Genomic DNA, 15,953 nt, shown 5'->3' on the forward strand with positions numbered 1-15,953 from the left:
ATTGTGATGCTAACTCTTAATATTTTAAAAATTCCTTCTCTTCCTTCCTCTGTTCTCCCTTGTCCTCGTTATACAGCTTCCTTTTTTCTTTTAAGTATATGTTTCTGGCTTTTTGTTTTCAAATGTAGCTTTTACAGCTTTGGTACTGCCTTGGGAGGAAGAATTATTCACGTACTGAAGAACTACTCTGTTTCTGACTGCAGCATGGTTCCTTCCATGGAAGAGAACTGGCCAAATTGACAATGGTACCTCCCTGATTTTCTGTGGATATATCCTTTGGTCACAGTTCAGATTTTTCTTCTTGGCCAGAGGCACATAAGAAAACATCCCCTGACCACTAATTCTGATGAAGAGTTCAGGCTCTCAATACCAAAAGATAGGCTCCTATCCATACAGGTGGATACATAAAGACAGATTTCAAGTACGTAATGGATCTCAGGTGTCAAGCATATGCACTTATATAGATACATTCAAACTGAATTTAAATTCAGTTTAGATATGTCCTTTACTATGTCCCTGAAAACTTGTCATCTTCAGGGAACAAATCAACAAAAGAAATAACAAAAGATGCCTCAAAAGAACATCAAGTGTAAATACTGATAATTTTACTTATTTATTTAAATGCATAGATGTTACAAAATAGATCAAAATGATGTACATTTCTTTATAGTTTCATAGCATTAGAAGATGAAACAGGGATACAAATTTATATCTCAGGTATAACATGTATATATGACAATATGAAAGAAATGTTATATTGATAAGTTCACTGCAAGACATGTGTTACACAAGCTTTCTTCTCTGAAAAAACAGATATAACCCCGCCCACACAATTATCAGAAAAATCTAAACAAGCAATGATGAAAATATATAATGAGAGGGGGGAAAGGACATTTCACCGGTTAAACACTGAACATTTTTTTTGGCTTGGGTTCAGATAGAAAGCATAGAAATATAATAATTTTCCAATCCTCAACATCTTCAATCCTCAGAAAAATCTTTCCTTATTGCATATGGAAAAAAGAAACTGTAGATGGTTTGCTTCTTAAATGAACCCTGCCTTTAAGCACCGTTTCAATTACGTAAGAGCACCCTACATGAAACAAAGATGTTTAACTCCTCAGAGCTATTAGATTCCAATATTACCATTCACTCTTAAGGAACAAGTTTATTACCTTAAATATTGCATCTAAGATACTTCCTGACCTACATGATGATCTATTGAAGCTGTAGCGAGTTTGCACCATGATGAACAGCCCAGTGATTTGAATAACAATTGTTCTTGTGAGCTAAACTTATAACCTGAGGGATATTCCCTCTTCTCCTGCCGGCCAAAAAACCCCAAGCATAATTTATATGGATTGTCAGTATGAGGGATTTTTAAAGAATTTGCAGCCTGACTGCCAAATGATAAGGTGCCAAAATCTTTTTTCCACTCTGAATTTTGTCTTTTGGCAGAAGACAAGGAGATAATACTGAATTGCAACCATTTCAGTCTGGTTTTCTCACACTTCACACTCAGGGGAGCACAGCAGAGTAGGGCTAACTATCAAAAGTTTATGTCTGTCCCACTGACTTGTGTGAATTTAAAAATGCATTGCCTTGTAATATGAACAAAAAATTCTTCTCTAACAGAAAATAACTGAATCCTGAGGGAAAGTCAGTAAATGAAGGTTAAGCTGCAAGAAAGTCTTGAAATTACCAATAGTAATGTGTTTTTTTTTTCTTTTCTTGAATTAACCAGATGGGCTGTTGCCCATCTGTTGAATTAACCAGATGGGTCACTGCTATTTTCTTTCTTGATTTCCAATTTATTTTTTATTGAAAGAAAGCAGTTTGAGAAGGCTGTAGTTATTATTGACAGAAGCTTAATGTTATCCTTATGAATCCAAACAGGAAGGCTTGTGCACTTCGAGACCATCAGACCAATTATGATCTGACAACCAGAGCATACACACTTTCTATTTTGCACAGTTTTAAAAAGCACCATAAAATGCTGTGTGCTTGGATTCTATGAGATCATTTCATTCTAGAAAAGGAAAGCAACAGTTTTATTTTGAAAACTTAGCAATAATGGGCAAATTTCAACAGTAATTTGGGCCTTTAAAACTCTTATTTTATTAGGGATCTTTAGAATTTAATATCTGAGTAGTGAGGCTTCCCACCCCCTACTTTTTAAGAACTATATCTGATTTAACACCTCTAAAAAATTTTCTGACATCTGAATACCTGTTTTACCTCATACTCATAAAACTTGGTATGATAGGTAACCAACAGCCAATACAACTGTGACTGAGTTCTATACTTACAAATCACATAAAAGTAAGAAATGGAGAAGTTATGTAATGGACGTCATTTCTCAAAGAAAACAGACAAAGTCATGTGTCTTTAAAATCAAGGCCAAAAATTTTAAAGGAAACAAACTAAATTTGCATGTGTTTGTTTTTAAAAAATCCTAAAACCTTTTGGATTCCAATGAAATCAAACCAACATATTGGCATTCTCAACCACAAGAGGGCATCAATGCTTGCAACCTGATCCTCGAAGATCATGTATAAACAGATCTAGCTACCTATCTATCCACTCATCTATAGACATAGATATGGATATAGACACAGATATATTTCTTTCTGTTAGATCCCAGCTGTGGTATAGAGCACTTTTGCTCTGGGAGGTTTCCTCTTTCAAAGCCCCATGGTATTTCCCAGTGTTTATAGGGGATGGCACGTGAAGCCTAATTTTGCTGTCCATAAAGCTCTCATGGAATCCAACTTTCTCACTCCTGCAAAAGTTATGTTAAACTTGCCACAGTTTCCACTGAGGCCTTATCCAACTCATCTCAAATTCAGAGGGGAACAAACTGATCTCAGAGAAGAGAAACACACAGCTTCCCAAGGATAAGTGTGCAAGGTCAAGCCCAGATTTTCTGAAGTCATTTATTACCCCAGAGAGAGGATTTGAAATCACTTAAACCTGCTCAGCATCAATCTGAATCTGAGGTCTTACCCTCCTCATAATTTGTTCCACAGGCACTTCACTGTTGCGATGAGGGGAGGGTGCTGTTTGTTTTGGTTTTGAACTGGAATACATTTTCCTCTCTGATGCACATAAAACTCTCATTAGAGCCTGAAACAACCGTAAAAAGGAACTTGAAAGCAAATCTGGCCTAGTGGTAAATTATATGCTTAGCTGAAAAAAATCTCAGAACACTGGAGTGTATATGGTAATATTGGAAGTAAACCTCATCTTCTACAATAAATAATGTATAACTTCAGCACCAGAACATATAGGTTAGCACCAAAAGGTTATCAATTGCTACCCATCATCTTAGACATTTAAATGAGGCAAAAAATCACAAGCAGATATTATAAACAGCTGCACTCAATAATTAATGACATCAATTACTTCATTTTTACTCTTATGACTCTCACAGTATGCTGATCAAAAATATTTTTAGCCTTATTTTAGTTTGTGTATACTTTCATAATTTTATATTTAGCACAGAATTCTGAGCTAACTTCTCTGTCTTTAAAGGCACAGCACTCTGCTTGGAAGGAATTAGTACAAATCTTCAGGGCTATCAGAATAGCAACTGGGGGTAGTTTGCCTCAGCATAGCCTTGAACTCATCAAGAATTTTCCTCAGCATGTATCAGAGCAGATACACTGCCAAAGACATCTGAAGTCTTCCACACATTTCAGTACTTTTGTTCTAGCAGCACTTGGTGTCAGGTAATCAATCAGGCAGCACTGACACTGGCAATCAAAGTAGAGCTTTACTGGCATTTTTATTACCTGGCCCAAGAGAAAAATGATAGAAACTGGGGAGATTCAAATAGGTAATACGGAAAGGCCTTCAGTAAACTACTTATTTAATAAAGTGGAAGGGCAAATTTCATGTGGTAATCAAATATCTGATGAGCTGTATGTAATCCTCTCTGTTCAATGAAAAATATTCAGCTAATGCTTGAGTGCTTGTGGCTGGTTTTATCAGGAGCTGCTCATTTGAAATAGCTTATACCCAGATCATTTTTTGCTGCTGTAAATTACAGTGTGATTACAAAAGTTAATCCCTAGCACCATTATGGGATGTTGTGAAAAAACCTGCATACCTGTTTGTTAAAAGCAAAATTTTCTATGTCCACAGAAAACAAAATATTCCACAAAATCAAGGTATTTGTAGCAACTTAAAAAGTAACAGATAAGATAACATATATACCCGTTATAATAATTTCAGCTGAATTACAGAATTATAAATTAATTTACAATGTCTAGTCCTGTTTGGAAAGTGTACCATACAACATATAAGTTGCAAGTTCCAAAGTGCATAGTCGTCTATTGTTAGACCTACTGCTGTAGGCTCCACGGCTTAACCTGAACTTTTGTTTAGGCTCTGCTTCCTATCTTGTATTAAAAAAGAAAATAAAAATACTGAAAATGGCTAGATGCACTGTTTTACCTGTGCTGTCTTTACCTCCAGAGATTTCTTATGAGGAACAAAAAAGTATTTGTCCCATGCATCTTTGTCAAAACTGGGCTGGCTGAGGGCTAGTGACCCACCTAGTAGTTTTGTCTCACCGAATTCTTTTAACGTGACAAAGATGATGCAAAGAGGTTGTGTTTCACTCTCAAAACAGGACTGGATTTTACTCAGCCAAAGTGCTTGACTGATTGAGCACTGTCCAAGTCCAAGTCCCTTTGAAACCAAAAGGAAAACCATTTATATTGTAACAGTTAGAATAAAAGTTAGTAGAATATTACAAGTGTTGTTCTTTTAAAACATAGACACATTTTAAGACAATATACTTGTCTAGTTATTGTCCTGTCAGATACAGAAATACCACTTATCAGAAATGTCTGATGAGCCACAGATCAGTTGCTGACGCTCTCTGAGGGATCAGATTATGGATAGATGGAGAGGAGCTGCTACATTTCATACGCTGTAGCGCCCGTTCCCTGCCGCCCCCAGATATCTTGCTGGAGAAAAAGAATAACTAGCATGAAGAATTCACACTCTGATCTTTCTTTTTATGTCACCAATATGATACTTCATATTCTGGTGACAGACTGTCTGAAACACCCTCGAAAGGACTGAATTAGTGACTTAAAGACACATATATATGTAGCACTAGTGAAATTATCCTCTGTTGTTCTGCTTGCTCTACTCAGTATTGCTTTTCAAAGTTCATAAATTTCAGAGGTCTAAATGTAGCACTGCAAGCAGACTAAACACGTATATTTAAAGTGGAGTACATTCTGCCCTGTAATACAAAGCCAAAACTCGAGGCTATTTCAATGACATAGTAGTTGTGGCAGACATTCAATTTCCTCCTTTTTATAATCTGTTTTTCAAGAAAACTACCTGTATAATATTCTAGCCTAAAGTGTAGGTCCTCTTTATAAATTTTCTAGTAAGCACCCATAAGGCGTTCAGTATTTGGCAGGAAAGGTATGAATAAATAGATTTGGTTTTTATTAATTCATACAGATATTTTCAGGAAACAGCACAATATATTTTAAAGGACACTGCCAATTGCTTTAGAAATTTGGAATTTTTGTAGCAAATCTGTATGAAGTTTTAAAGTTGCCTGATGTCTTTTATTTGGAAATCCTCTTACCTACTTTTAGGTCTGATCTCTCCTTGAAAGTTTCACCTGGCTGAGTTTCAGTCAGGGGGATAGCACATATACTGGCAAACTTACAGTGTAAAAGACAGTATGGATGTCATGTATTGATGTATGTTGCTTTGTAGCAATATATTTCTTTGCCTTCCTGTACAAGAATAAATATACTGCTGCAAAGCACCATTATACCACGATGACTGTGTTCAGAAACACAGGAAGGTAGAGTCAGGCTGTGCTATTATACCAATATATCTAAAGAGATGTGGCCTTCTATCTAGGTAAGACTTTAGGTATGTGAGTTAACAGCCACTGCATCTTGGCCAGTGCGGTTCCTCATTCTCTCTAATTTTCCTGTCTGCACACAGGCATCATTGATGATAGCAGCAGCCGTGTGCTGAACTCTTGAAACGCCATAAACGAATTGATGTTGTGCATGAGGTAGGTAATATCCTGCAGTTTCTCTTGCACATATGTTTTCCTCTGCTCATGGCCCCATTGACATTGCAGGTGAAAGCACAGGTGTAAACAGGAGGAACCATTCAGGGTGTGAGGACAATTTGGTGCTTTGCACATCACACCATTTTTAAAGCACAGTATTAAACAATGACCTTTGTCTCTCTGGAGCTATTATTTTTAAAAGGAAGTCATATTCTATCTTTTAATGTGCTTTTAATAGAACATAATCTTCAGGAAGCTATACTTGCTAAGGTGAAAATTAGTTTGCTCTCCTTTAACAAAATGTTAATCTAAAAGGGTTAATGAGAGTCTTAAATCCCAAAGTGTTAAAACCAAATTATACTATACTTTGAAAGCTAATTATACAAAAGCATACAAAAAGAAAACATCAGAGTATTATTACAATATCTCTCTATATATAATATGTGCAAAATTCAATATACAAGCTTCTTGTTACTCATTCATGGGGGTTTTTTTCAGAATAATGTAAACCTTAACTTATTTAAACCAGTATAAGTAGTTTGATGTTACTCCTGGGAAACACAGATTGTCGGTACAAGAACCTCCGTAGCTCGGAGGACAAGCTGAACATGGGACTCCTACTTTATATGGTGCTTCTCCAATCCAATTCCCCCTGAAAATAAAAAAGGAAAACGAATGCTTAGTAATTGCAGAGAGGAAGAAAAAAAAAATTCATTAACCATACTTGTTTTGAGTAAAGTTAATGTCTTCAGTGATATCCTATAAATGCCCTGTTATACTGAAAACATACATTAATGTATTTCTGTAGGTTAATGACAAACACTGATCTACCAATTCCCAAAAACCAGCAGGAAAATGACGATGTCACCCTAGACCAGTGGTCTGTTCCATATCCTTTAGGCCAGTTGTCTGTTCCATATCCTTTAGTCTCTGTGCTGAAGTCCCAGTCTTCTTGCTTTTGCTACAGCCAAGTGATTTTTGATTCTCCGAGCCTGGGACAGTATTTTTTACTGGAGGGCTATATTTATGAGAAATTAGCACCATAAGCATTGGTGCAAGGTCTTCCTTGAGCACGTTTTTGTCTGGCAGTTATCTTAAAAGCTTGGTTTTGGAAGGTGGAAAAACAAACTGAGTGAAATCTTATTCTTAGGTTGCACTACCCTAGGTCCACATTGTGAAGCTCTGAGGCTGAATTCGTGGTTAGAGAAAAGGGAAGATGAAAACTATTTGCACCAGTAATGTATTAAAAAGAACTGTATTTGGGCATTCGTAGGGGTCTCAGACGTTAATGGGAGGAGAAGGAGGGCTCCCATGTGGTGAATAAAGCTGTGTAATAGAGCCCAGGGGAAAAGGGGCACAAGTCTGAAGAGTGATCATGTGAAAATAGGTAACTCTGAAAGATCTAGGAACATCTGAAAAATGCATCCAGACTTTCAGGTGCTTATATAAATCCCAGTCTTTTAGAGATACATGTAATACTCATGATGTGGGCAGAAAGAAAGTTAAAATTAGATTTTTATCTAAAAGTTATGTCTCACTGAGCAGAGAACTTTTCTCCAGTTTGCATGTGACATGGTATAGCAGTGAGTAATGCAATTATTTGTGAAACATTTTCTCATCTCCCACCTCCCAGCCAGTAACATTGGATCAAAAGCCCTGGTCTGGGTTGTGCCTTGGAAGAAAGCAGGAATCTCTCAAATAATTTTCTCATTCCTACTTCTCTTCCAAATGGGTACAGCAGACTGAGTGCTCAGGAAATATATTTAGTTTGATAACAGATATGGAAATCCAGAAAGAGTTTGCGGAAAGCTGATTTCTGCTTCATTTTCCATGCAACGCATGGCTGATTTGTGCGAGTCCGTTGTTAGATAACCAGGGGCAGAGCCTTTCTAAACTTTGTAATTATCCACCTTAACTTTTTTTCCTGATTTCAGAAGCACAGATATTTTTCAGCATTACAGCATGGCATCAGTGAAAATTATTGGAGTTCTAAATCCTAAATCTTTGCCAAATTCCAGTCTTAATAACTCGGGTCGAGGCTGTAATATCCAACTCTTTCTTCTTTAAAGGAGTTTCTGATGTGGTCATTACTCAGAAGGACACAGCCTTTATTGACTGGCAAAGAGACTTCTGCATGTGTGCCCAAGGACTCTAAGCCCAGTGTCCTTAACTCAACTTAATTAATTCTTAGGAATATAAACTTAAGCCAGGTAACATCACTCAATATAATTTTTGTGACTGTGCAAGAAGTAGATGTGAAAATCCCAATTCCACTACCTATGAATCAAAGTTGTACTCAAACTCTCATCCAGAGAAGCAGCTTGTAACTCCAGGCTTTGGTTTGCTGTTTGAGAAACAGTGGGATTTTTAGACCAAGAAAATATAAAATGTCATTAATTCATTGTTAACTGGTACAAAAACAATGCATCAATTTTCAATAATGCCTAATGTATAAAACCATTCTTTTCCTGTATAGGAACATGAGAGATGTATTCTAGGAAGTTTGGAATTTTTAATATTTTTTTCAAATGAAGATATATAAAAAATAATACTTGGGTTACTCTTACAAACTTTGTTTTCACTTTTCCATGCTACAAGTCAGATACAGTTTTTGCTGCCTGATCTTTGGACCCTCACATTCATTTCTTACCACCCTTTTCTAGAAGATATTAAAGAAAAAAGGACAGAGAAATCTCCTTGATTTCCAAAGGTGGTTTTTTCCCAAGTCAGTTTTCTTACTAAATCCTATCTTTTTTTTAAGTTGCAAAATCTTTAAAAACTCTTTTCTTCATGTAGCAGCTAGAATAATGACATATTCTTGCATATTCTTTACCACAAATGGACCTGTGCCACTCAGAGTTTATGGAAAATATGCTCAATTAATTATACTTAGATTCCTGTAAAGAACTATGGCTTTGCCTAATATACAGTCAGAGAAACCAGCCATTTACACTGTTCATGCTGCTTTTGAAGCACTGGTCCAAACCAGACCTCAAATCGAACCTCTCCCAGAGCCACACTTCATTGATTCGTTCTGCACCCAGATGTAAGCTTGGGGTGATGTCTAGGAAATGTTGGGAGAAAATTCATTTCTTCATTTCAACCTAACACAGATCTCTGCACAGCCACCTGATATAGGGCCACCTATGGCTGTCTAAGACCTATACTTTGAAGGACCCTAATATGGAAGGCAAGATGAGATTTGTAGACACTGAGCTTAGGTAGATGGACTTTGTAGGAAACCTATGCTATGGATGCCCTTATGCAGCATGGTCATAAGCAAAGGTATCTTGTGGGCAACAACATGTGTTCACAGCACATCAAGGGCCTGATCTACAGTGGGACTGCTTACCTGAGGAAGTCTAGCTCACCATGAGCATATATAACAGAGTAAAGAAATAAGGAATTGAAAGTAAAGTGGAATCAGCACAAAGGAGGAAGACAAAAAGAATTATAATAATAACAATAACAGAAAACAAGTTTTTGGTTTTGTTCCATACACATCAAGTTATTTCCTTTTCTTCCTTGTATACCAAAGTCATTCATTTTCTGTATGTTCAGATGTAAAGTTAGAATGAAGGAGCAGCCCACAGAAGAAGCACAAATAGAGGTCAAGCTGCAGAAAAAGGAGTAAGCGGTCCTATGAGAGTACCAAAACATGCATGAAGTATAAAAATAAAAATATTAAAAGAAAGCAACTCACTTTGGGGCATAGTTGCATACCAAGTAAACAGCTCGTCGCCAAACGGATCCCCAGACGTTCATATTGTGGCATGTGTGGATTGCGCAGCCTATACGATTGGAAGTGGCCCAAACCATCTGAATAAATATTTATTATTGGTGAAGTCCAAATTGAAAATAAATATATATACATACATTTATTTGAGAGAGAGCTATAAATACATCACAGAAAAGTCCCGCTTTGGACGGTAGATTTTGAATAGAAGAAGTTAATTTATATAACCTGTGTGTAATGGGTGCACATGGGTCCATAACATCGCATGGGGCACCTGGGGTTGCAATCCTGAGGATAAGGGAAAGCATAATCCTTCACCTCATCGTACCATGGCTTTACCAGCTGGAGAATAGATCGATACCTGAGTTTGTTTAAAATACAGAAAGAAAATCTTGTCATTTTAGATTTAGACATTTTGGAACTTTCTGCTGCTAATCTCTCTGATGCAAGTCACCTAAATACACATTTCTCCACGCATCACTAGGGGCACAGTATTAAGCAATAATACTCTTAAGCCAAATGAACATAGATAGATATAAATTATTGCCAGAATACTGAATGACACTTGCATCAGTCTAAGATCTGGATCTCAAAGGCTGTTCGAAGGCTAACAAAATAGTTGCTTTGTAGAGTATCTGCCTACCTTCCAGTTCTTACAGACAGGTTCTGGCCCAAGAATCTAAGTAAGTAGGAAGGTCCATGGTCCCAAATGCATGTAGCAGCCCAAGCTTCTGCAGATTTGGCAAGAGTTTCATCCCAAACCTGACAAAATAAAATCTCTTTAGCAGTAGAACAGAAAAAACAAATAGTGATCACAGTGCAATAACACAAGAAGCAAGCATCTTAAGTCACAAATATACCACATCAGATCTGTAACTAGGCAGAGAGCTCTTGAATTCAGAAAACTGTGGGGCAGCATGTACAGGATCTAGCAGGATTTGCCCTATCGCTGGACAGAATTCCCGCCCACGTATTCAGAGGAAGCCAAGTGTTCAGATCTCTCCTTTTTTCTGGTAAAGCCCTTCACTGAACAGGCATTCTCCTACCATTTTCCCCTCTGTGTTGATGAGATCCATGTGTGGAGAGGAGTGAAATGTTGGCTGGGACTCAGATAGAAGGTTAAAGTGAAGGAGAGGCACATGGGGGAGAACATTTCAGCACAGGTATTACATACCCCACAAAACCCCAACACATTTGAAAGAGGATCTCAGGAGTATCTATAGCCAGAGAGAGTGTGTGTGGCAGCTTTTCATATTTGAGGCCACAAGGTCAAGAAAAGGGATTCCACAAAGGCAAAGACTATGGATAGTTTCCAGGTGCAGTATGAGTTTCATCACATTATTCTGCATGGGAGCTGACATTGCTCCCTGCCTGGAATAAAAAGATAACAGCTCTGTAAGAAGAGACAATTTGACTTCTTAAGTTTTCTAATGATAGGAACATGACAAGTGAATTTAAACACTGTTTCCTTTATATGTTTTGCCTGCTCACTTACGTTCTTGATTTGTAACTCTGCTGTTTTCTCCACACCAAATAGGCTTGCCTCAGCAATAATGGAGATATCAGCAATAGAACCTACTGCACCACTGGAACTCCAGATAAAGAATATCTCACTGTTATATTACAAGTACGCACAAATCCTAGCATACCTTAGTGTTTAAGTGATACCCAAGTAGGCTGTGGATCCTGGAATTAGATGCACATTTTGAATACTCCCAGCAGAGTGTTTTGGTGTAGGACAGTTTTAGTGAATTGCAGGCAGAAAGGCAGGAACAGAATGTGGTAAAATCACCTACCCAGCCCATCACAGTTTTTTAAACACAAACCCACCCATAAATCTTGAGTGGCTATGAAATAAAGAATATGGTCTCTGAGGTATGAAATAAGGGGCAAAGTCAGAAATAAACTTGTCAAAGGATAAGGTGGCCCACATCACAAATATTTTCTGTACTATCAGCTAATAATGATTTCTAACACTGAATTCATAGTTTTAATTTTGCAAACCTGCAAAGTGAAGAGACTGCCCGCAGATCATGGACTAGGACAGTAATTCATGCCCTGACTCTGGTAGTTTGTGAAATTTCTCTACGTGAAAAGGACAAAATCTAGTAAATTTTATGAAATTGCTGCATCATTGAACCACGTTTTTGCTACTCTGGACTGGGTGAGGTACCTCCTAGATTAAAGCTGAAGAAGTGCCACAGAGATCAATATGAACCCTTAATGCAAATGATCTTCCATTCAAGTGGAACCACCTTAGGGAAAGTAATATGGATGGCGCTTAAAGCAGAGCAGATTTACTTTACGTCTGTTCACAAAAGGTCCCAGAACAAAGTTAAAGCAAATTGCCAGTAAAAGGACAAAACAGAGAACAAGCGTGCTAAGAAGGAACAGTCTTCAAGCCAGGGAACACTTTGACTTCAGCTCTGAAAAATGAAGGGAGTTTCTCGGAGGAGTTAGAGATAAGTCTATAACTTGGGAAGAGAAGGCTAAGCTGGAGCACTAGGGTACAAGAGAGGGGACTCAGGACTGCTATTGCACCGTCCAAAACCCAGGAAATGCTCCAGGGCCCAAGGGGAAGAAAACTGTGTACAGACATTTCTTCTGCTTTGTATCTTTGCCGTTAAGTCAACTAGCTGCATGTGGCCAGTGTACAAAAAACCCTTTATAATCTCTGTGGCACATCAGTGGTCCCAAAAAAGAGGGCTTAAAGAGGGGGCAACAGGAGGTACAAGCATAAAAGTGTGCCTGGGGAGTGTGCCTGAGAGGCTGGGGCCACAGTCAGCGTTTGGAGCCTGCCCAGGCCCGGGGGAACAGAAGAGCACATGGATCCAGTGCGTGGGTCCAAACACAGCTGCCTGGTGTGCATCCATAAGGGGCAGGTCCGCCAGGACTGTGACACCCCATAAACACCCTCCTTTGCTGGGATTAATCATGTTTCTGGCACGAGCGCTCTCTGCCAGGAGGCTGAACATGAGGTTTGCGTGCTTGCTCCCAAGTGACCTGGCTGCAGTCCCACAATAATCTAAATGTGTACTGTATTTTGCACAAATAGCACCAAGCTCCTGATTTCCACCCAGCATATTTTTGCGTACTAAATTGCCTCACAAAATAGCATGTTAGGTGTTTGAAAGAAATGTGAAGACTGGATTAGGTGTTCACTATTAATGCCCTCTCTAAACTAGGCATGGCCCCCGCCTTGGACAGTGAGAGCATTGCTACTCCACTTTCATTTCTCCTCAGCTTCATTTCTGGTTCTCGGGAATCATCTGCAGCATTTGATTGGTAAGGTTTCAGGGGTTGTTTCAAATTCAGTTAAAAAAGTTGTGGGTTTGGCAGGTAAGCATTACTGTGATATACAGCGTGCTCTGCTTTCCATTATCTATTCACTCTTGACCACTCTCTGGACATATGAAATTTTTAGCAAACATATAAAAAGAGAGAGAAAGAGAAAGAAAATAAACACTGAGTAAGAAATAAGGGGGAGGGGAGCATAAGCAGCATCTTTTAATTTCCTCCACTCCTTCATTAGCAGGCTAGTGAAAAGCCTTTGTACAGAGTCCCCTCGTGCTATGTAAATCATTTCTATTTCATGGGAAAAGATAAAGTGCTTCACCTTGTTATTTTATTTTATGTTATTTTCCTAGAAGAAAAGGTGGTGTCAGTCCCTCTAGGACTAGCTCTAGATCATCTCCTCGAGAAAAGGCAAATAATGAATATAGGCTGAAGCAGAAAAATTATTATCTCATAATGAGCTAAAATCTTCAAAACTGTAAGAGACTGTACCATCAGTTCACCCCTTTCAAAAGAAGTCTGATCCTGAGTCCACACTTGTATAAACTTGTGTCTCAGTTCAGTCCCCTGTTTTGGCATGAGAACATGTAAGAGACATTTAGATTTTTGAACCCATGAGGCTTCATTGTTGTACATAGATAAATAGCATGTAAAGAAATAGAAAAATATCCCAAAAAGAGAAACTGAAGTAACTTGAAAGCCAGAGGGACAGTTTCTGTATGAGGAAAAATTAAAAAGCTCAAGGTAATTAGCAAAGAGTTTAAAAAAAACAGTGTGATAAAATCATAAACTCTGAAATGATGGCCAATCCAGTGTTTCTATTAAACGTGTTACAGAAAGCTGCCCGATGTGAACACAAAATTGCAAAAGGGAAAAAGGAGAAAGATTTCCATACTCAGTGGGTCAAGATCTGAGGCAGTGACTCATCTTCAAATGCTAATCATGCAAACTGCCAGTGCCAAACTATGCTCATTCTCTCCTTTGAGATAGCAAATCTTCATTTGCTAGGTCATTAGTAGTTGGGGAAGCAGTCACCTTCCTTCCACCCAGTATAAAGATCCCCCCCAAACTCTCCAGATCACTGATTTGGTCCAGCAAGGAAACCCTCCCCACTCCTCAACTGGGTCTAACTGAGCTGCGATAGAGTTAAAGCGTCTCACCACACTTCCACTGGCAACTTGAAGTGAACATCCTTTGGCCAATTTATTTTTCTTTCCTCAGCCAAAGATTATTTTCCTAGAAAGCTGTCTGACTGTGCTCTCTGCACTGCTCCCTGCAAAACTACACTTGAAAACTACACTTCACTTGAAAATTGTCAAGAGGACTGAACACAGGGAACAGGCCAGTGCTTCTACACCAGGAGTTTCAACACCAGAGACCACTTTATGAGGCTTTATGAGGCAGCTCTGGGGTGTTCTCTGCACTCACGCAGAACATGCTGGTTGAGAGTTAGGATTAAAATCTTAGCATTAATAACATCAGCAGGAATTTTGCCAATGAGGCCAGAATTTCACCCAAGACAGTTTTTGTTTGTTTGTTTCACTTGGTAAACAAATAGTAAAAGAAATTATTTTATTCCCATAATGTATAATAACCAATAGAGTGTAAAATGAAGTATCTTTAATGTTGAATGAAATTTCTTGAAGCCCCAAAAGTGAGCTTCCTTCCCCAAGGGAAGTGCTTTAATGTTGTGGGTCACAGTTCCCTCGTACCCTCCTTTTCTATAGCTGTTTCTATAGCTGTCTCTCAGTTGTTCTTAGATAATTTATATGTAGAAGGGATGGAGTTGCCCTTTTGTTCTTTGTTGAACAGCTTTGTTTGAACAAGAGGTCCTGGTCACAATTATCCTTGGGTATTAAAATGATGGTGAAGCTGAATAAACATTATGATGAAGAAAAAGAAGAGAAGCAACTACAATATTACAAAGATTTGTCCACAATATTTGTTGAAAAATAATTGGCTGCCCTTCCTACACTGATAGCTATTCTTTGAGAAATGCTGTATGTAACCATTAATTATAATTTGCACTTAGAAACACAGTTCTGCTCATTCTCATTACAGTCAGAATTGTACTCCTAATATCAATCGTTTAAATGGAATAGCTTTCTCTTAACACCCTGCTCGACGCACATCTCGGGGCAAACCCTGTTGCAGAAGAGGAGGTAAAGCTGAAAGCAAAAAGGTACTTCAGACAGCAACCTCACTACTTTATCTGTAAGTAGAAAACATTGAACAAGTTTACCAAAATAAATTAAATGGAGCGCTCTTAATCCAAATTACTTGTTCTTACTGCAAACTTTCTAAAGGACTGTTGTATTATAGCAAACATACTACTACTCTAGATACATTTACCCTGTGGTAATTTTACTTGAAAAGTAAAGAGTTTCATATTCCTAGTTTTAAATGCACTACTGCAACATCTATTAGCACAGCCTGAACATGCAAACTTTGCTGAGAACACCTGTGAATGATGGATATACGAAGTCATGGTTAAATTACACTGACTAAAACAGAGCAGGGATTCAAAGCAGCATTCTCAGGGTCTGGAGCCCATCATTAGTGCTAACGAAACATCAGGCTTCGGGATTTTGATGGCATCAAGGAACTGTGTCATTTGGGATCTGTACCTTTATTAAAGCGGGGGGCATATATTCACTACAGGCCTTCGGTATGACTAGGTGAAATAGTCAATGTCAACCCTCCTTAGGACCTTCCATTTTCATGGAGCACTTCTCACTTTCACTGCACAACAGGTTGGAGTCCTTATAGTCTGGCTTCATAGTATTTGTCCTGTGTAATTACATAAAAGTTAGGAAACTAAGTCTTCTTCTTGTGTAAGGTCTGATTCAGGACCTCTGGATA

The 15,953-nt window shown here is 38.2% G+C and overlaps 1 protein-coding gene across 4 annotated transcripts in view; it reads right to left on the bottom strand.

Annotated features, from left to right (window-relative positions):
- Window positions 1–600: 600 nt before the first annotated feature.
- Window positions 601–15,953, bottom strand: part of PI15 (peptidase inhibitor 15) — a 28,929-nt gene continuing 13,576 nt past the window's right edge. The window contains exons 3-7 of one of the 4 annotated variants that reach the window (XR_003923123.1): window positions 10,441–10,559; window positions 10,026–10,158; window positions 9,765–9,880; window positions 9,414–9,677; window positions 6,607–6,713 (exon numbers count right to left, since the gene is read on the bottom strand). Coding sequence is in view for 3 of the 4 variants with exons in the window: in XM_030012564.1 (XP_029868424.1) it covers window positions 9,485–9,677; window positions 9,765–9,880; window positions 10,026–10,158; window positions 10,441–10,559 (561 nt within the window). In the remaining variant the exon portion in view is untranslated. Of the gene's footprint in view, window positions 9,678–9,764; window positions 9,881–10,025; window positions 10,159–10,440; window positions 10,560–15,953 lie in introns of all 4 variants that reach the window. The other 3 variants (XM_030012566.1, XM_030012565.2, XM_030012564.1) reach the window with 3 other exon arrangements.

Source organism: Aquila chrysaetos, chromosome 4, assembly GCF_900496995.4.
Source record: "Aquila chrysaetos chrysaetos chromosome 4, bAquChr1.4, whole genome shotgun sequence".
Lineage (NCBI taxonomy): Eukaryota > Metazoa > Chordata > Aves > Accipitriformes > Accipitridae > Aquila > Aquila chrysaetos.